At 30.9% G+C, this 22,022-nt stretch overlaps 1 protein-coding gene across 1 annotated transcript in view; it reads right to left on the reverse strand.

Annotated features, from left to right (window-relative positions):
- Positions 1–22,022, reverse strand: part of Stacl (SH3 and cysteine-rich domain-containing protein) — a 455,842-nt gene that overhangs the window by 81,900 nt on the left and 351,920 nt on the right. The window contains exons 22-23 of the mRNA XM_076410623.1: positions 20,331–20,473; positions 2,687–2,734 (exon numbers count right to left, since the gene is read on the reverse strand). Coding sequence (XP_076266738.1) covers positions 2,687–2,734; positions 20,331–20,473 — 191 coding nt within the window. The remainder of the gene's footprint in view (positions 1–2,686; positions 2,735–20,330; positions 20,474–22,022) is intronic.

Raw genomic sequence — 22,022 nt, forward strand, 5'->3', positions numbered from 1 at the left:
TGCGCCACCAAGCCGGTCAAAATTGTATTTTAGGTTATACTGTAATTCGAGGCCTATATTCGGAATTTGTTTTGAATTTACTCGTATTAATTTTGTTGTAATTATATTACCACATTATATTAAAATCATGATGTTTTAAAAAATTGAATTAATCCATTAAAATTACCCTGTTGTTTAGATAAGCTCCTAGTTATGTTATTATAAAATATAACGAAGGATTTAATGTACAAAGAACTTGTTTTTGGTTGCCCGTTATATTTTATTCTATAAATATATTTTAATACCTTAATAGAAACTGGATATAGAAACAGTATTCTTTTCAAAATTATTCATATTTCTATTTATAATATACGAAATAAAATAATATTACTTTATATTTTATAAACCCCTTTACGTTATTATATTTATATTTGGTAAAACAAGAGTCTTGATATATTCTGTTAAAGCTAATGATGTGTTCTAAGATAATGAGAAAAGTTTATCGTTGTTTTTACTCACATTGAGATCATATTTTTTTAACTTAAGGGCTTATACCACATTGATTGTTTTTGTATTTAACGGCTATAGCTCAAGTCGGATTTTTTTGTTCTTTATGAATTCGCTATACTTTTTATATACCACGTGATACTTCTTGTAACTAGCTATATTTTAGTGTATTTTTAGTAGTTTAGGTAGTTATTCAATTGAAGCTTGAATACTGTCGTTAAGAGCATGGAGAGCGATATCAGTCAACAAAAGTTTTTTGATATTACAACTATTATCGCTATAATATTACGATGACTGGCAATGATTATTTGATGTTATTAACACAAAATTATGTTATTATACAATGCAAGTTGATGGATATTAAGTGGGAGCTAGAGAGATTTTCTGTTTCAGTAATTAGGAGATCATTTTAAGGTTGATAGATAATTATGACTACAACAAGTAAATAAAGGTTTATTTTTTGTTCTAAATTTTAGGAAACGTTAATATTTCAAAGTGCCGAGGTAGTATAACCCCTTAATTTATCTATTGAATCTATAAAAATTTCGTGTCATGTTGTTTGTTCGCTATTAACTCCTAAACTACTGACGCTATTTTAATCCAATGTTGTACACTGTGCAGTTTAATCCAACTTGAGAGAGAGGATTTATATCTCAATTTACATAAGATTCTAAGGGATGACGGTGTAAGGTAATTTTTCAGGGCGATTGAATAAGTATCCAATAGATGGTACTATGCTAAAAGTCCAAACGTTTGATTTATGTTAAAATGTATTTCATGTCACACGCGTGTTTTCAAAATTTACTTACGACACTAGCAGACTCGGCCACACATTGCTGTGGCTGAGGTATACGTTATATTATATATCACAGTAAACTATTCAATAAAGTGAAATTACTATTGGTTTTTAATTTTTTGGTGCTTCATTGTTGCATTTATAAAACAGTCAGACATTCATAACTAAGCAAACGCAATATGTAACTTGAAAAATAGCGGAAGGGCTACAGTGTTGCAACAAAGTTCAATAATAATTTGTGATGAGTGCACAATGGCTCACGAAGATTCACTCGAAGCATTGTCCAGAACTACTTTTCGGTGATGCTGTTTTACTACTGTCTAGCGATTTCCGACAAACCTAGCCGTTCAATCCTGGCTTTACTTTCGTCGAGATCAAGACATGTTTAAAACAATCATTCTTATGTCGAAGTATTGAAATACTGCGATTGACCATAAATAAGTGCGTACAATTGCAAAAGGATCCATCAGTCAAATAATTACTTGTACCATAACGGACTCAGTAATCGGGCTCTTTTGCCAGCCAAAAATGATGATGTTGATAAAATTAACTTCCACGTACGACAGTTATGCAACGGTACAGGTTTAGTCATGAAAAAAAAAAGAAATATTCTTGAAGCAACCGTTTTGACAGGAAACTTTAAAGAAGTGGTCCTGTTGATAGGTATTCCAATAATACCGTAAGAATATATGATCTCCTTCAGAAGGTTACAGTTTCCCATTCGTTTAGCTTTCGCTATGTTTATAAATATATCTCAAGGCCAAACAATGTCCATTTGCGGTTTATATTTGATACATCCATGTTTTCCTATGGGCAACTATATGTTTCACGCTCACTTGTGGGAAAAACCATCGAATCTATTTGTGTTAGATAGAGACAGGTTAGTATATTAATAATGTTATTGTTAAAAATATAGAACTATCTATCGTACCTACATCATTTATAAAATTAAAAGTTACATGTTATCAACTATCAACTATGTATTTACTCATTTATCATAAACTTGAATATAAGATTCACAAAATCTAAAATTCAACATCCTTTGTTGATTTGTACTTAATATCAACTGTACGAACGTTTTTATCAATCATTTTGAAATTTCGAACTCAAGTTCAAATATCAATCACGACCAATTATAATACTGGCTATAATGTTTTCGTCTTTATTCGTAAATAATAATTTCACTGTACTGAATAGTTCACATAGTGAACTATGTGAATCACATAGTGTGTTACTTAGTATAAGTTTGTAGAAATATGTATTTCTTAAATACAACAAGCGACAGTTTAACTCTTGAGTTTTAGCAAAAGAAAGAAATCAAGAAGACATTGATGAAAAATGCTAGTGAGTAAACATAAAAACAAAAAGCGTGAATTAGTCTAATGAAAATGGATAATTAATTACCTCATGGACATAATTGTCGAGACGGCATGGTACATTTGGTTTTTTGGTCTGGGTTGGATGAAAACAATATTGAACAACATCAATAAGAAAATTAGAACAAAATACTACACATTGAGATAACTCTCAAATTGGTTAGATACTTTTTGTACAAGGTGTTTCAAAAGAAAATTTATATTTTTTTCCTTTACAGAGTGTAGGCAGTTAATGAAGTAGCGGAAGAGTATATCAATATTTAGTCTGGTTACTAGAAATACAATCACAATGGAGCGTTTCCCGATAGCAATCACGCAATTTGTGTGTGAGACTATTCGACAAACGACTATTCAAAATTTTCGCAATATAAATAATATTCCAAGTAATCCTCTAATTCGAAATTTATATAGTAAGGTAGAAAAGGTAGAAAGTGTTGATCAGTCTGCTCGTGACTATCCTAATCCTTAAATTGGGAATCTCATAAGTGTTTTAAATGTGTATACACCATCATTTTACATAAAACCTTAACGTGACGTCACACGTGCAAAAGACGCTTGACTTCGTAGACCACGTAATTGAGTGAATTTCAATGTTCACTAACATTCTGTTTTCATACGAAACATTCATTCTCATTGTAATGGGTAACAGGTCAATTGTATTGAAAACAATAAAAAAACACAAAAAAAACAAAATACAAATCGGTAACAGTACTGAAAAGTGTTCGGTCTGAAACATAGATGGCGCTACTAGAATTAAATCCATATGTTTTTTTTTAGTTAGCCCTAATCATCAAAAGATACGTGTATAAATTTGACAGCTGCCGGGTCATTAGTTTGTGAATCATAGCACCAACCATCAATGATTGGTATACTAAGTTTAGACGCAGTGAAATGAGCACCGAAGACAGTGAATGCAGTGTACGCCCAAATGAGGTTGTTACCGACGAAGACATTAAAAAAATCAACAAAATGAATTTGAATGACCGTAAATTGAAATTAAATAAAATGACAGACACTCTAAAGACATCAACTAAACGTGTATATCATATCATTAACGAATATTTGGGTATGAGAAAGCTCTGTGTAAACTGGATGCCGCGCGAGCTCACTTTTGACCAAAAATAACGACGAGTTGATGATTCGGAACAGTGTGTGAAGATAATCAAGCGTAATAAACCAGAGTGTTTGCGTCAATATATGACAAAGGATGAAACATGGCCCCGTCATTTCACTCCGAAGTCCAATCGGCAGTCATCCGAGTGGCACACGATGAACCCACTCCAAAGCGTGAGAAAACGCAACAGTCGGTTGACAAGTTTATGACGTCTATTTTATGGGATGTGCATGGAATGGTTTTCGTTGACTGCCTTAAAAAAGGAAGGAACATCAACAGCGACTATTACATAGCGTTATTGGACCGTTGAAAGACGAAATCGCCGAAAAACGGCCGCATTTTAAGAAAAAGAAAGTGCTGCTTCACCAAGACAGTGCACCGTGTCACAAGTCAGTGAAAACGGTGGAAAAATCCATAAATTGAGCTTCGAATTACTTCCTCATTCACCGTATTCTCCAGATCTGGCCACCAGCGACTAATTTTGCCAAAAAAAATTGTGTTTTACTCTAGTAGGCCGGGGACTTTTCAGTTGACATGTTATTTTCTTTATTTGTCTAAATATTTTAATATCCTATATTTGAAATTGACTTTTCAGTATCAAATAAGACTTATCTCCTATCTGCTTTATATCACTGATATAATGAAGGAAATTACATAGCCACATTCGCAGATGATACAGAAGTATTAGCCGTGGATAAGAACAAAGAAGAATCTATAAGGCAATTTCATGCAGATAGTAATAAAATATTAGCCTGGGTCAAATAACGACGAATAAAATCAAATGAGCTCAAGTATCTTTCTCTTAAATTGACTAACAGAAAATAGCAACTGTACTGGTCTGGAAAATCGAAAAATTTCCAGAACAAGCTATTCGTTAACGCAATAAACGCACATCGGTAAACAAGGGAATACTGACAGCCAAGGAAGAAATCAAGAAGATCGCTAGGAAACATGAAGTCTGGCTACATCTCCATGAAATTCAGAGGTTCTGTAGTTACCAGATGAATAATACATTATTTATGTATGATGTGATGTATTTATGCTATTTTTAAGATGTAAGTTTCCAAACTGTGTGCTCCAAACATCGGTAAACAAGGGAATACTGACAGCCAAGGAAGAAATCAACAAGATCGCTAGGAAACATGAAGTCTGGCTACATCTCCATGAAATTCAGAGGTTCTGTAGTTACCAGATGAATAATACATTATTTATGTATGATGTGATGTATTTATGCTATGTTTAAGATGTAAGTTTCCAAACTGTGTGCTATAATAATTAATACAGATATAAATTTTCTTTCTTAAAACGTTTAAACATAAACTTACTTTTGAGACACCTTATAATTGAATGTAAAAGTTGGATAATTATAATTAATATGGATTATTTTAACCATTTTTATACCAGTTGTTAAACGCAACTTTTACATACAACAAATCGAACATTATCTTACAATTACTTTTTAATAAACAAGAGAATCATAACTATAACCAAAATGCCATTTTTTAACTACTTAAAAAACATAGCCAGTCTATTTCCTTTTAATTCTAATTAGATACATTCGTCAGATCTTAGATTACTTATTCTAAGGGGTGGCGCGTAACGACTTTAATTAATTACAATATTAAGAAACTTTTCAACTGACAAGGCTAACGATGGACGTTTCCAGACTCTTTATGTGATATTTTCCGACTTTTGCCTCTGTTTCCGTTAGATTGCATCAAATAAAATTTAGCTGGGCAAAATGTCGAAAATTTTCGACAAGGATCTAACCCTTCAAGGGCGATTTTAATTAAGTAAATTGGACCCTCGCTGAGATTTTGCGCTCACTTACCGAACATTTTACTGATTATAAGGGACGGAACTTGTCGAAGGATAATTTCAGACTTGTTGCTTTAGTCCTGTCAGGTGTTTCGAACCATATGTTTCTGATGTAAAGCAAGCAATGTGTAGAAGTATCTCTGTCGGTCCTTCAAGCTATGCCGTCCCAAAACCATTAGGATTGAACTTAGCGAACTTTATAAGGTTATTGCTTTAAGAACATTTTTTTGAAACATCGTTTTTGGAAACGTATGGGTTTCGACATTAAGACTCAAACTTTAGTTCTCTAGGTGTTCTGTTGAAGGCCTAACCAAAAATGCTCCATAATAATTATAATAAGTTCAGCGAGATTACGTTTTTAAAAAATATAAGTTACATTTGTGTTTTTCGGGGCATTGCATTTTGATCAGCGATATTTATTTGTGAAAATGCGAAGTATCAATATAAAAAACTATTAAACAATATAATCCAACTATTAGATTTGACAGTTTTGATATTTTGATGATTAAAATAATGCTCAAAATTGTATTTTTATAATCATTACTTTTGTTATTTCAAGAAATCCGCTATCAAAAACTAAAAAATAATTTTAGAAACTTATGGTGATGCTGTTTTGTCGATTTGGGTTTCACTGATTGGTGATTTTAACGTGAATGACACAGAATGGTCTGGAGGATCCAAAAAGCTCGAAAATAATTAATTCTAGTGATTCGACTACGATTTATTAAATTAATCATATTTATATCATAATAGAGAAATAATAAAGAAATAGTCATAAAAGAATAATTTAAAGATGATGAACTTTGAATGATTTAAACTCTTTAAACAATCTTTTCAACGTAAGATCAAAAAGACATTTGATATATAAGATATTAACAATAAACTTTGCCGGCTTGGTTGGCGCAGTGGTAAAGGCGACAGGACGGTCCTCCTAGTCTTGCGTTTCTAACGGGTTTGAATCCTGCTGGGGCATGGTAGTAAATTTATGTTAGTGATTGTTTAATATTTGTGATTGTCCTTAGGCAAGAGTGTAAAACCCGACAAGGAAAATGATCCCAGTCACGCCAGTAACCAGGCTGGGTAAGACCGGATGTCCTCTGGGATGATTTCTAAGTTGGTCATTCCCAGTCAGTAGGCTTAATGCTGAGGACGGTGGTTCGGAGCCCATGTTAAACAGTAGGTCCAGTCCAGATAGACCCTTGTTGGTAAAAAGGAGATTATATAAAAATATATGCAAATTATCTTAAGAACTAACAGTCATTTATGTTTTTTTAGATCACATTTAATTAATTTAATTGATTTAATATATGTAATAAAACACTAGCCAACACAATTAGGTAATTTATTTATTACATTTTATTTTCTTTGCAAACTTAGGCCTATAAAGTAAATAATAATAATGATTGATGCGAGGTATAAAGAGTAAAGTGTCATATAGTTACATATCTTATTGCATTAATTATTTTTAAATATTTTAAAGTCTCCTTTTTAACAACGAGATTTTATCTGGATTAGACCTACTGTTTAACGTGATCTCCGAATCACGGTCCTCGACATTAAGCCTACTGACTGGCCAGTGAATAACTTAGAGACCATCGCAGAAGACATCCGGATTTACCCAGCCTGGTTACTGGCGTGACTAGGATAGTTATTCCTTGTTAGATTTTCCACTGTTGACTATAAGGACATTTACAATTACAATTACAAACATAAAGTACATCCAAGCCCCAGCAGGATTCGATCCCGCGACAATTGCAAAAGTAGGAGGACCGTCCTGTTGCCTGTACCACTGCGCCAACCAAGCCAACTATATTACCAAAATCTTAAACAACACTGCATTAATTGTTAAATTTTATACCTTAATATTTATCAATGCTTTAAAATAACTTATTTTATATGTTCTATGTATTCCAGCTATATGCGTTATGTATTTAGTAGCAGTTGTGATGAATGAAGTATTTTGAGAGGGATCCAAAAGGAGGGAAAATGGCTGCCACACGAATTAACTGAAAATCCTATTTGGAACTGTTCCGATATCGCGGTTTCATTACTTGCCAAGCAAATAGAAAGAATAGCGTATTATAGCCAGAGATAGTCCACTACGACAATCCCAATCACCAGGAGTCATGGGTTACTCCATGAGAACCATCCACATTGATTCCGAAGGAATATTTATGGCCATAATGTCTTACTATGCATATGATGGGATTAAGAAAATATAGTGTATTACAGACTCTAAAAACTGAAAGAATATGTTAATAAAAATGCCTAGTAACGGTAATTGAACAAACTAAATGACGTATTGTTGCAAAAATACCGTCAATTTTGCGTAAGAGTTACTACGCCTTCCAAAAAATTGTGAAGAGTGCACTGTTGAAGCTGAATGGGAAGTTCTGTCGCACTCAGTGTTCTCACCAGACATTGCAGCTTCACATTACAACCTTTATAGATCGATAGAGCATGGCTTGACTGGCAAAGCGTTTCTAAAAGTTGAAGAAGTACAAAAATTGACGCATAATTGAGTAAAGTTATGTTATATTGAGTGGAATAATTTTGAACAATGATTTTTTCAATAAGGGCGTTTAATCTTATTTATTCTTCAATCACTAATACGAAATCACCAAGGTAAGTTACATGATCTAAATATTTAGTGACGAAGCGTATTTAAAAGGATACTAAGAAGTACTTAGAAAACTTATATTTAACTTAGTACATATAGATATATTTTATCTTAGAAAAAACATTTTTCTGGTGGACGTGTGGACTGTGTGGACGTTTTTTATATTCCACAATGGGGAAAAGTATTGGAAAATTGAGTTCTGGTAGTCCAATTTCTGAAAAAATCAAATAAACTTCGTCGAAATGTCCAGCAATTATGATGAGCCCCTTATGAGGTCACAACTCCGTAGAGAAATCACGCCAGATTAATATAAAGTAAATAACTTGAACTACTTGTAATAAGAAAAATCTCCTACAGACATTTTTGAAATCCATCGTACAGTTCAGACATAATATGGTACCCTCAGGATTGGTTGCGATATCTGAGAATTATGATTGATAGCTTTTGATTCTTTTTATTTAACCAGAAATCATCGAATTTATCCACCGATCATGACTTTATCCGAATTATGATAAAACATTGTCCATAATAATGGAGTATTGTTGGATTAAATTTATTCTGAATCTATGATAATACTATTTAAAAACGCCAACGAAACTTTTTGCAGCCCCAGATATATGATTAAGAGAGGAAATGGGTCAGTGATAGAAAATTAATAATATGGAGTATCAAATGAATTCAGTACTAACCGAAAATAATAGTAGCGCATCAGTAGCCTTTTCATATTGTTGCTTATGAATTGTTGTGTATGATATAAAGGTATATTGTTTTCAAATCCATTGTGGCAATATAAAAAAGCTTTTTATTCGGTTGGGGAACAAAATATATATTTTTGTATTAAATAACCATTTCATAACAAAAAATATCATCAGAGCTTTTTTTCCTTGCTTTATTCATCCGAAATTATAATGTTCGAATAAAATAATTATTTTCTCTCCTTGACTTGTGGTTTTTTTAATTGTTGTATAAAAAAATAAAAATAAAATCGTTTTTCTAGAAGAAACTTTTAAAATATAGCATAAAATTGTCAGAAAACGTGGAAAATGTAATTGTAATTTTATTTAGCACCTTCAGCGTACGAATTAGCCCATTTTATTCCATAGGGAGTAATAAAAAATTTAAAACTTGTTTTGGACATGACAAGAAAGAAAAAGAAACCTAATTCTCCCTCTGCTATATTTTATTCAAGTGGTTATAAAGAACCTGAGGGTTTGGTACAACAGGAATTAAATATAAATCAAGTAATTTTTATTATTAAAGCCTATATATAGGTATCTGTATCTGTTTTTGATAATATACAGATAAGAGAAATGATGAATAGTTTAATACAAATAACATTTTAAGCAGGAGTTTTATTTTGCAATAAAGTTTTTTTTCCAAAAAAATGCATTTCTAAAATGCATTTTATTCAAAGGAATGACCATCATTGGCTACAACTTTTTCCAATATTTCGGCAGCATCCTCGTTCAAATATCTTTTTGTTTTATGAGTTACAATTTTTAGATTCTTCCAACGAACAATGTTTGGCGAATACAGAAGGAGCGCTAGGAAGAGGTCAAAAGCCCCAAAAAAAATTATATTATCATATCCATTGGCATATTGAGATTGTAATAATTTTGAATCTTGTTGAATGTATGAAAACTTATTTATATATATTACACTACATAGCCCACTTGGTAGATCAATTGCAGAAAATACTTCAAAATAATGAAACAAAGGTTAATAGTTAATATTTCGTTTGTGATATAAAGTATTATTGTTTAGTATTCAATCAGATGAAATTACCAGGGCAAGTTCCATGATTCAAATGTTTAGTGACGAGTTGAATATATGGTACTTTGAAAATTTTAAGCAACTTAGAAGAACCAAATTAAGATATATTGGATTTAATAAAAGCTTTTTTCTGGTAGATAGTGTCAAGTGCATATAATTCAAGGAACATAGATCGCAGCAACACAGCTAGAGGACCATCCACACTACAGTGTTACTCTGAGCGTGACTGTTGCTTGTGTTTACTGAAAAATGAAATAAAATTCTTGAAAAAGTCCAGCCATATAAGCATATCCGTAGTGTGATTAATATGGAGCTAGACATTGTCCACAAAAATGGTTTAAATTATTTGAACGAAGGTCGATGTTTAATCACTAATGAGTTCATCGCAAAAAATATAAGAGATCAAATCAACGTCAATCTAAACGGCGATCAAAAATTGATTTTATAAGATTATTAAAAGAATGAAGGACGATGAATAAGGGGCGGTGAGGCTTTACAAGCGTTTACGAAGGCAGAATTTACGGTGAAAATGCACTAGAAGGAAAGCGTCCATAAGTCCATAAGTTCTTTAACTCGAAATACAACAACCAACTCGAAACTAACAACAAGCTTATTGTTTTCAATTCCATTGTTGCAATATAAAGATGCTTTTTATTCGGTTTCTGAAGAAAAAGTATATTCCTGTATTAAAAAATCATTTTATTACAAGAAATATTATCGAAGCTCGTTTTCCCTTGCTTTGTTCATCCGAAATTATAATATTCGAATAAAATATTTTTTTCCCCTTGACTTATGGTCTTTTTAAAATTGTTATATAAAAATGAAAAGAAATTCGTTTTTTTTAGAAGAAACTTTTAAAATATAGCATAAAATTGTCAGACAATGTAGAAAATGTAATTGTAATTTTATTTAGCACTTCAGCGTACGAATTAGCCCTTTTTATTCCATCGGGAGTCATAAAAAATGTAAAACCTCTTTCGGACATGCCGAAAAAGAAAAGGAAACCTAATTCCCCGTCTGTTATATTTTATTCAAGTGGTTGTAGTGAACCTGAGGGCTCGGTTCAACAGGAATTAAATATAAATCAAGTAATTTCTGTTATTAAAACTCATAGATATGTATCTGTATCTGTTATTAACATTATACAGATAAGAGAACTTAGAATAGATAAATAATTTAATACAAATGAAGCCTCTGAACCTTGATGAATTGTGGTCGCGAATGTTTTAAAAATTACATGTGAAAACTTCTTTATGTAGCTTACACTACATAGTCCCACTTGGTAAAGAAATTGCAGGAAATATTTTAATATAATGAAGCAAAGTTAAATAGTTTAGCATTTGTGATAAAAAGTAGTTAGAGCTTGAATAAAATATAGTCTAAAATTACACAGGTCTGCAACAAAAAAACTAAAAATGAAAATAGAATGGAGAAAATTGTAGGGCTTCATGAAAAGAGGTTCTCCAAGAAATATAGAAACTTACATATAGAGTTCTTTAACTATCGCGGTGCATAAAGTTCCTGCGCACTTCCTAAAGACGGATGTAGCTTCAAATATATAGTTGTAAAGTTTCCACGACCCTGAGACAAAAATGTAGAGAAAGGTGTTTACAGCTTAGCGACTCACTATTCACTACGACCTTAACGGTTCTTCAAAAAGGATGGTGGATTGCTTTTAAGAGGTCCTAGAAGGGCTTAAATCGTCAAAAGAATGCTAGGAGTATTTGAAGCTTTAGGGTGCTTAATTTTTCTAAAATTATATTTTCCTCATTCCCACTTCGACTACTTTCCGAAAAAATTAAGAGAGGTTAGCGAAGATCAAGCTGAATGATTTAATTTTAGCAAAGTATTAAATATATAGAAAAAAGATAACTAAGAAAATATAGCATCTCAGTGACATCAGACTACTGTTGGACGCTTCAGAGAGTCTATTCTCTCTTGTGTTTTCCATATTGTCAATAAACGTATCATCCTAAAGCAAAAGAAGTTATTTTCATATTCAGTATATTACAAAAAATAAAAATGATGTCAAAAATCTCAAGCAGCTTTTAGGCATTTTATTATATTATGCTGTGTATCTTAATAAAAGAAAGAAACCAGCAAATTTCAGTATTCGGAAAATTTCGGATTTTAAAATCACTTTCTTTTCAATTTATTTAGCCTCAATGAAAAAATTAGAAACTAAGTATCTATTCTCACATTTCATACCATTAAAAGCATCCTCTGTTTTATTTACCCTGAGGTATTTGGTCAGTCAGTATTTCAGGTAAAAACGGTTTTTTTTTCTCGAAAACCCATAAATCACTTAGACTACGACAGGTTAACGTTGGCGTATAACCATACATCGAATGAAGTGTTTCATAGATTTGGAGCACGGAAAAAAATTGAGATTAATAGCTTTCCTTGTCAAAATTGTTAGGAAGGTTCGCTGAATTCTGTTGGTCGATATGGAAAGGCTTTCAATATAATTCTCTACCGGTTTTACTGATCGCGGAATCTCTTTTCTGCTTTTATTGTGATAGATATTCGAAAATTCCAAAGTTTTAAAAAGTTACGTGCTAAATTATAGTTAATTGTGTTACAAAATGGTATATAAATATATATATATATATATATATATATATATACATATATATACATATATATTTATGTTGTGTATCTTAATGAAAGAAAGAAACCAGCAAATTTCAGCATTCGGAAAATTTCGGATTTTAAAATCACTTTCTTTTCAATTTATTTAGCCTCAATGAAAAAATTAGAAACTAAGTATCTATTCTCACATTTCATACCATTAAAAGCATCCTCTGTTTTATTTACCCTGAGGTATTTGGTCAGTCAGTATTTCAGGTAAAAACGGTTTTTTTTCTCGAAAACCCATAAATCACTTAGACTACGACAGGTTAACGTTGGCGTATAACCATACATCGAATGAAGTGTTTCATAGATTTGGAGCACGGAAAAAAATTGAGATTAATAGCTTTCCTTGTCAAAATTGTTAGGAAGGTTCGCTGAATTCTGTTGGTCGATATGGAAAGGCTTTCAATATAATTCTCTACCGGTTTTACTGATCGCGGAATCTCTTTTCTGCTTTTATTGTGATAGATATTCGAAAATTCCAAAGTTTTAAAAAGTTACGTGCTAAATTATAGTTAATTGTGTTACAAAATGGTATATAAATATATATATATATATATATATATATATATATTTATGTTGTGTATCTTAATGAAAGAAAGAAACCAGCAAATTTCAGCATTCGGAAAATTTCGGATTTTAAAATCACTTTCTTTTCAATTTATTTAGACTCAATGAAAAAATTAGAAACTAAGTGTATATTCTCACATTTCATACCATTAAAAGCATCCTCTGTTTTATTTACCCTGAGGTATTTGGTCAGTCAGTATTTCAGGTAAAAACGGTTTTTTTTTCTCGAAAACCCATAAATCACTTAGACTACGACAGGTTAACGTTGGCGTATAACCATACATCGAATGAAGTGTTTCATAGATTTGGAGCACGGAAAAAAATTGAGATTAATAGCTTTCCTTGTAGAAATTGTTAGAAAGGTTCGCTGAATTCTGTTGGTCGATATGGAAAGGCTTTCAATATAATTCTCTACCGGTTTTACTGATCGCGGAATCTCTTTTCTGCTTTTATTGTGATCCATATTCGAAAATTCAAAAGCTTTAAAAAGTTACGTGCTAAATTATACTTAACTGTGTTACAAAATGGTATATAAATATATATACATATATATATATATATATATATATATATATATATATATATATATATATATATATATATATATATATATATATATATTTATGTTGTGTATCTTAATGAAAGAAAGAAACCAGCAAATTTCAGCATTCGGAAAATTTCGGATTTTAAAATCACTTTCTTTTCAATTTATTTAGCCTCAATGAAAAAATTAGAAACTAAGTATCTATTCTCACATTTCATACCATTAAAAGCATCCTCTGTTTTATTTACCCTGAGTTATTTGGTCGGTCAGTATTTCAGGTAAAAACGGTTTTTTTTCTCGAAAACCCATAAATCACTTAGACTACGACAGGTTAACGTTGGCGTATAACCATACATCGAATGAAGTGTTTCATAGATTTGGAGCACGGAAAAAAATTGAGATTAATAGCTTTCCTTGTAGAAATTGTTAGAAAGGTTCGCTGAATTCTGTTGGTCGATATGGAAAGGCTTTCAATATAATTCTCTACCGGTTTTACTGATCGCGGAATCTCTTTTCTGCTTTTATTGTGATAGATATTCGAAAATTCAAAAGTTTTAAAAAGTTACGTGCTAAATTATACTTAATTGTGTTACAAAATGGTATATAAATATATATATATATATATATATATATATATACATATATATATATATATATTTATGTTGTGTATCTTAATGAAAGAAAGAAACCAGCAAATTTCAGCATTCGGAAAATTTCGGATTTTAAAATCACTTTCTTTTCAATTTGTTTAGACTCAATGAAAAAATTAGAAACTATGTGTATATTCTCACATTTCATACCATTAAAAGCATCCTCTGTTTTATTTACCCTGAGTTATTTGGTCGGTCAGTATTTCAGGTAAAAACGTTTTTTTTTTCTCGAAAACCCATAAATCACTTAGACTACGACAGGTTAACGTTGGCGTATAACCATACATCGAATGAAGTGTTTCATAGATTTGGAGCACGGAAAAAAATTGAGATTAATAGCTTTCCTTGTAAAATTGTTAGAAAGGTTCGCTGAATTCTGTTGGTCGATATGGAAGGGCTTTCAATATAATTCTCTACCGGTTTTACTGATCGCGGAATCTCTTTTCTGCTTTTATTGTGATCCATATTCGAAAATTCAAAAGCTTTAAAAAGTTACGTTCTAAATTATAGTTAATTGTGTTACAAAATGGTATATATATATATATATATATATATATATATATATATATATATATATATATATATATATATATATATATATATATATATATATATATATATATATATGTATTTCGCCAGTCACAATATACTGCAAAAGCTCTTCCTTGTTTTTCTGACAAGCAACACTGCGTTGTTGAATTTATTGCCAATTACATTTTCGCTCGATTAATCGATTCGTTAATTCAGCAACTGAACCGAATGTTTCAGAAGGCTCTTTAAGAGCGTGGACTAGGTTTCAATCCAACGTCTTGCAAGTCATTGTCTTTGAACTTTATTGGGTTCTGCAGGTCGTTTTTTGTTACATCAAAATCAATAATCTTATGTATACGCCAAACATTGTTCGTTGGAACAAGCTAAAAATTAGAACTCAAAAAACTAAAAAAAAAAATGAATCAGGATGCCGCCGAAATATTGGAAGTAGTTGTAGCTAATGATGGTAATTCTTTTTAATAAAATGCATGAAACATAAATCTCCTCAAAATGTTTCTTTAAAAATGTCATTTGTATAAAATTATTCATCTAAAATTTCTATTATCTGTATAATATCAATAACAGATACAGATGACATATCTATGGGCTTTAATAACTGGAATTACTTGATTTATATTTAATTCCTGCTGAAACCAGCTCTCAGGTTCACTACAACCATTTGAATAATATAACAGACGGGGAATTAGGTTTCCTTTTCTTTCTTGGCATGTCCAAAAGAGGTGACTCCCGGTGGAATAAAAAGGACTAATTCGTACGCTGAAAGTGCTAAATAAAATTACAATTACATTTTCCATGTCGTCTGACAATTTTATGCTATACTTTCAAACATTCTACTAACAAACGAATTTCTTTTTATTTTTTTATATAATAATTATAAAATAATTATTTTATCCGAACATTATAATTTCGGATGAACAAAGCAAGGGAAAACGAGCTTTGATGATATTTTTTGTCATAAAATGGTTTTTTAATACAGAAATATATTTTTTGTTCACAAACCGGATAAAAACCATCTTTTTATTGGAACAATGGAATTGGAAACAATAAGCTTGTTAATTTATTGAAACAACAAATATTTTTCAGTTGGTTGTTTGATGTCGAGTTAACGAAGTTATGAAATAATATTATTTTATTCTTGAGTTTAATTAATTTCTGTATTTTTTATTATTATATAGTGTGTTTCTCATAAAATAAATATTTTAATATGAAATATGGCAACGGAAATGTGCCAATTAAAAAGGTAAAAGAGATTTCTCAAGAGTGGAGGATTTTAATTAGTGATGCCCCCGGAAGGGTCAGCTCTTGCGAAACTTTTACGAGCGAGGCTGCTTAATTTGAAAGTTTTATGGAGGATGAAAATTTTAGTGAGGCGCTACTATTCTTTTCAGTTAGTACTCCATTCATTTGATACTGCATTTTAATAATTAACTAGCGCTGACCTATTTTCTCCCTCATTCATATATTTGGGGCTGTGAGAAAGTTCGTGGCGTTTTTAAGTCAAGTTCTTGTAGTTTTAGAATACATGTATTCAGTCCAACGATACTCCATCACTATGAACAATGTTTTCTCATAATTCGGATAAAGTCATCATGACATCGGTGAATAACCTCGATGGCTTCTAGTTTAAAAAAATATGAATAAAAGGCTTTCACACATATTTTTCAGCTATAGGAACCAGTCATATTATATCTGAACTATACGATGGATTTTAAAAATGCCTGTAAAACAATTTTCTTATTACAGTCAGTTCAGGTCAATTACCTTATGAACTTATGGAGGCTCTTATTATAGCGAATGTTCACCGTAAACTCCACCATCGCAAACGCTTGTAAAGCCTCACCATCCCTTAATCATCATCCTAAATGCTTTCGATAATCTTACGTAATCCATTTTCGATCGTACTTTAGAATGATGTTGATTTGATCTATCCTGTTTTTAGCGATCAACTCATGAGAGATTATATATCGAGCTTCGTTCAAATAATTTGAAACCATTTGTGTGGACAATGGCTAGCTTATTTATTGTGACCGATATTCTATTGCACTACAAGAGCTTTAAAAAGTTACGTGCTAAATTATAGTAAATTGTGTAACAATCCTGTTACAATAAAATGGTATATATATATATATATATATATATATATATATATATATATATATATATATATATATATATATATATAATATATAAGTTGGGTTAGTTACACCATTTAAAACTCAAAAACGTCTGGATCGATTTTGAAGATTTCTGGTTTGTTGGATACCTTTCTGCTCCGAATATAGCGGAATAACTATTAAAATGAGGAAAAAATCGAATGCAATTGTTAGCTTACGTCACGAATGCTTATAGATTATTTGTAATAAGTAATGTTCACTGATTGGCAATTTGCATATAATACACATATAGAATAGAAACTTAACAGAAAATAACGGAAAAATGACATATTCAAATATAGAGAGGTAATGAAATACATAGAAAATGGCTCTTTATGCAATACTTTGAAAATTTTCCTGCTTGTACATTTGTACCCTTTTAACAGTCAGCCCTTTTCAATATCCAACTTATTCAGATAAAGCTTCTTTTAAACTTTCCTTTTAATATTTCTTTGTGAAAATATTTTCTCACCAAACGAACAGGTAATATTTCTTTGCATTTGAACTTATTTAATAAAATAGAACATCGTATGTAATAAGTTGTCTGATTAATTGTTAATAGATTAATATATATAAATTTAGTTTGGACAGTTATTCGTTATTAGTTTTTGCTAACACTTAACCAAGCTTCCCGAGTATTTTACAAATACAAGCAATTTATGCATATAGTAGTTTTTCTTGTAACAGGTCTGTTGAAAAGTTCCCGGCCTGAGAGATAGATAGCACTACTAGTATTAAATACATATATTTTTTAGTTAGCCCTAACCCTCAAAAGATGCGTGTATAAATTTAACAGCTTTTGGATCATTAGTTTGTGAATTATAACATTTTGAGTGAAGCAACTTTTATTGTGAAGAAAATTGGATAAAAGGGAATTTCGCGTGTTTACGCTGAACGTGTACATCATATCATTTATGAATAGTTGTGCACGAAAGCTCTGTGCAAAATGAGTGCCGCGCGGGCTTACTTTTGACCAAAAACAACTGCGAGTTGATGATTCGGAGCAGTGTTTGAAGATGATAGCGTAATAAACCCGCGTTTGTGCATCGATATGTGACAAAGGATGAAACATGGCTCCATCATTTCACTCTGAAGTCCAACCGACAGTTATCCGAGTGGACTGCACACGATGAACTCGCTCTAAAGTGTGTGAAAAGGCAACAGTCGGCTGGCAAGTTTATGACGTCTATATTTTGGGATGCGTGTGGAGTAATTTTCATTGACTACTTTGAAAAAGAAGCACTATCAACAGCGACTTTTATATAGCGTTACTGGGCCGTTTGCAGGAAGAAATCGCCGAAAAACGGCCGCATTTGAAGAAAAAGAAAGTGCTGCTTCACCAAGACATTGCATCGTGTCAAAAATCTATGAATTGGGCTTAGAATTGCTTCCTCATCCACCATATTCTCCAAATCTAGCCCACAGTGACTATTTCATGTTCTCAGATCTCAAAGGAAAGCTTGCTGGGAAGAAATTTTCGTCGAATGAAGAACGGTCGACGAACCTGAGGCCTATTTTGAAGCAAAGGACAAATCAAAGCAAAGCAAAGGTACTACAAAAATTGTATTGAAAAGTTGGGAGTCGCTATAATCAGTGTATGACCCTTGAAGGGAATTATGATTAATAAAAAAAACTTATTTTGCCAAAAATGTGTTTTACTATTGTAGATCGGGGATTTTTCAACTGACCTGTTACGTAGTCATATCTATAATTATAAATTATTATGTGTTGAAATAATTATATATATTGAAAATAAACACGTAAAGGTTATTATACAAAATAAAGCTAATCAAAAATGCTAGTTCTCGTTTAAGTTAAATAAACAGGTATAAAGCGTTGTTTCATGAAAATATATCGACGATAGAGAAATATTGCGATAAAATCTTCAATATTTTATACGTTCATTTAAATGACGTATTGAAAATACTTCCTAATATTATTTAAGTAAATATGTTCATTTAACAGCTCATAATAGGCAATATATTTCCTTTTAATGTTTCAGCCGTAATTGTAGAATATGCGTGAATCGAAAGATAATCTTAATATAGTATGCATTCAAATTTAAAAAAATATATTATAATAGTCGTGGGTTTGAATCCCAATTTCACCATGGCATGTAACGAAATATCTTGTGTTTGTAATTTTCATTGTGTATAGGGTAGAATAACTACTCAACCGCGCCAGAAAGCAAAATCTGTAGATCAGATAACTCTAGTTGGTAAGAATGAGATGACTGAATAGCTTGACCAGGAAAGCTACGAAGAAATTAATAATGCAGTAGCTATAATTTCTGTACAAGTTAGATATGATATGCATCCAAAGGGAAATGCTCTCGTAATATAAAAACCATTGTGGGTTTACCCAAATGAAATTGGTTGATAGATCGCAAATTTCTTGTCATCGTACTTTATGTTAGAAACACGTGGATTGCTTTAGAGAGTTTATTTTTTCTGCATAATGTCTTTTATACCTTTTATATCAACATCACTGGTGGTTCCAAGAAATTTTATGAATAGTTTTCAAGATATTGAGTCGTTTTTAATTATCTAACTGCCCTTAATAAAAAAATAAACAATAATTGCCCGTAAAAAGCTAAAGGAAAAAAATACGTAAAGAGTCCAGATAAGATCCATCTGTTGATCTTGTTGTTAAGGAACGTCAGCTAAACCCTGCAACTGCAGCAGAATGTCAAGATGCAAAATAACGAGCAGCTACAATAAATATTCTAGATCAGATTATTGAAATGAGGTTAAAACTCGATCAATTCACAACGCCATCTGCGATTCGCCAAAAATTAAAAGAGAAACGTTTATCAGATAATAATTTAGAAATATTTGGTATTTATCTGCGTCCCAATTTAAATTGTAATTACTGTATATCGTTAAATGAATATATTTATTATATTCATTAATATAATAATATAATAATCTGACATAAATAATAGAATAATAATATATTAAAATAATATAAAATTATTAACAACGTTAATAATACGTAAAAATAGACTGGCTATATCAACTCCAAAATCAATACAATGAAAAATATGATCTCGAGTCCAATTTATCCCCCTTCTGTTTTATGAAATCAATCGATATTAAATAAAAATAAGGTAGCTAGGGATAATTTAGATTCGACTTTACTCAAATTGAATTGAAATCAAGTTCAGACCAGGAAATGTTGGAAAAAATTTAAGAATTTTACGACGATATTGGTTTGGGTGGAATGAAGTCACTTGGTTACTTACTTTGTCTCTTCGGGCGGCGGTGTTTTCAGGCTTTTGAAAGCTTTCAACCATTTATTCTTCATGCTGGCGGTCGACGATGCTGACATTTTACGTTCGCGACCGGCACTCGACTCGCTTTCCAATTTATGGGTAAAAAGTTCCTTCTGGAAATTAAAAATAGTGCTATATTAAAAGTTCTTGTTTAACAAGGAGTTTCATAAGGAATTGTACACTTCATCTTTCTTTATATAAAAATGAAATTTATATATATATATATATATATATATATATATATTTATATTTATATTTATATATTTACCTTTATATATTTATATCTATATATTTATATGGGTATAAATAGTTATTTTTGCATAAAAATGAGAGAAATATCTGTAGATATATTAGGGACTAAACCATTTAGTTAACTATTAATCTTATATTTACTAATATATTTAGTAATACTGGAAATAATTTTTTGATACGTAGCATCAACAATCTATTATTTTTTTGCACATATATTTTTAAATTTATATGTAATGATGCATGACCTATTTTTCTCATATTTAAAAAAACAAATTTTATCTAAATGACATATTCTATACATTTCAAAGGTAATGTGTAAAGGTGGCAATAATAGTTACAGTCAGATATTTGATTTTTAAATGATTCCTTTTTGTTAATATGTGACTAAGTGGGCTAATATTGTCTTACTTACAAAAAACTACATAATAATTTATTGTTTTATGTAATAAGGTATAAAAAAATACTTCGTACTATAAAAATAAGTAAAAGGTAAACATGTACTTTTGTATTATGTATATATCTTGCTGATAGATAGCTGAGTAAAAATATCTATATATAAATATAAATATATATATATATATATATATATATATATATATATATATATATATATATATATATATATTGTTATTGGACAGAAGCTTATAATGCAGTGTAAACAGTCATCAAAGTTAGATTGCAGTAGCTCCGTTTCTCAGGCGCAGACTATTGGAATATGCAGTCATCAAATCTGAGGAAACCAATCCTAATAGGGTATATCATTGATATTTGGGTAGAAGCAAGCTGGTAAACAAAGATAGAAGCGACACTCTCAAATTATTATACAACTATAAGGTGTTCAGAGGAGACAATGACCACGCACAGGCATGACTATTATTGTTCGAAGACGAGGAGGTGATATGTGAGACGTTTAGTCATGGTTTATGTTCGAATAGATTTGAATCACCAATGTCTTTCGTATCGCCGTCCAACAAGTCGTCTTTTCTTTCCTTATACAAATATTACAGTATTTTAAAGTAAAAATGTTATTGACTTAAACCCTTTCACATTTCATAGCTCATGTATATCTATACGTCGCCTTAAATTCTCACATATGTAGTGATTTATTATTATATTACTTATTTAATATAGCCGAATTGTTAACAGTCCACAAAATATTTTCTATATACAGGTAGCGTGATTTTTTACGCAAAAAAATTATTGTTTTTTAACACTGAAGATTCCAAAACGTCTCATATTTCATCTCGCTACATATCACTGTAGAACTATTATTTCCATTTGTAAATAAAATATAATGACGCAAGACAATAACGGGAGAAATATCCCTATAAATTGTGCCTGAATCATGGATGATCATATATTTGGTAGAATTGAAGAAGAATTTTTAATCATGAATGACTCGAAGTTTCT

This window comes from Rhynchophorus ferrugineus, unplaced genomic scaffold (assembly GCF_030347505.1).
Source record: "Rhynchophorus ferrugineus isolate W39M unplaced genomic scaffold, kcgeb_rfMv2 rfM7, whole genome shotgun sequence".
Lineage (NCBI taxonomy): Eukaryota > Metazoa > Arthropoda > Insecta > Coleoptera > Curculionidae > Rhynchophorus > Rhynchophorus ferrugineus.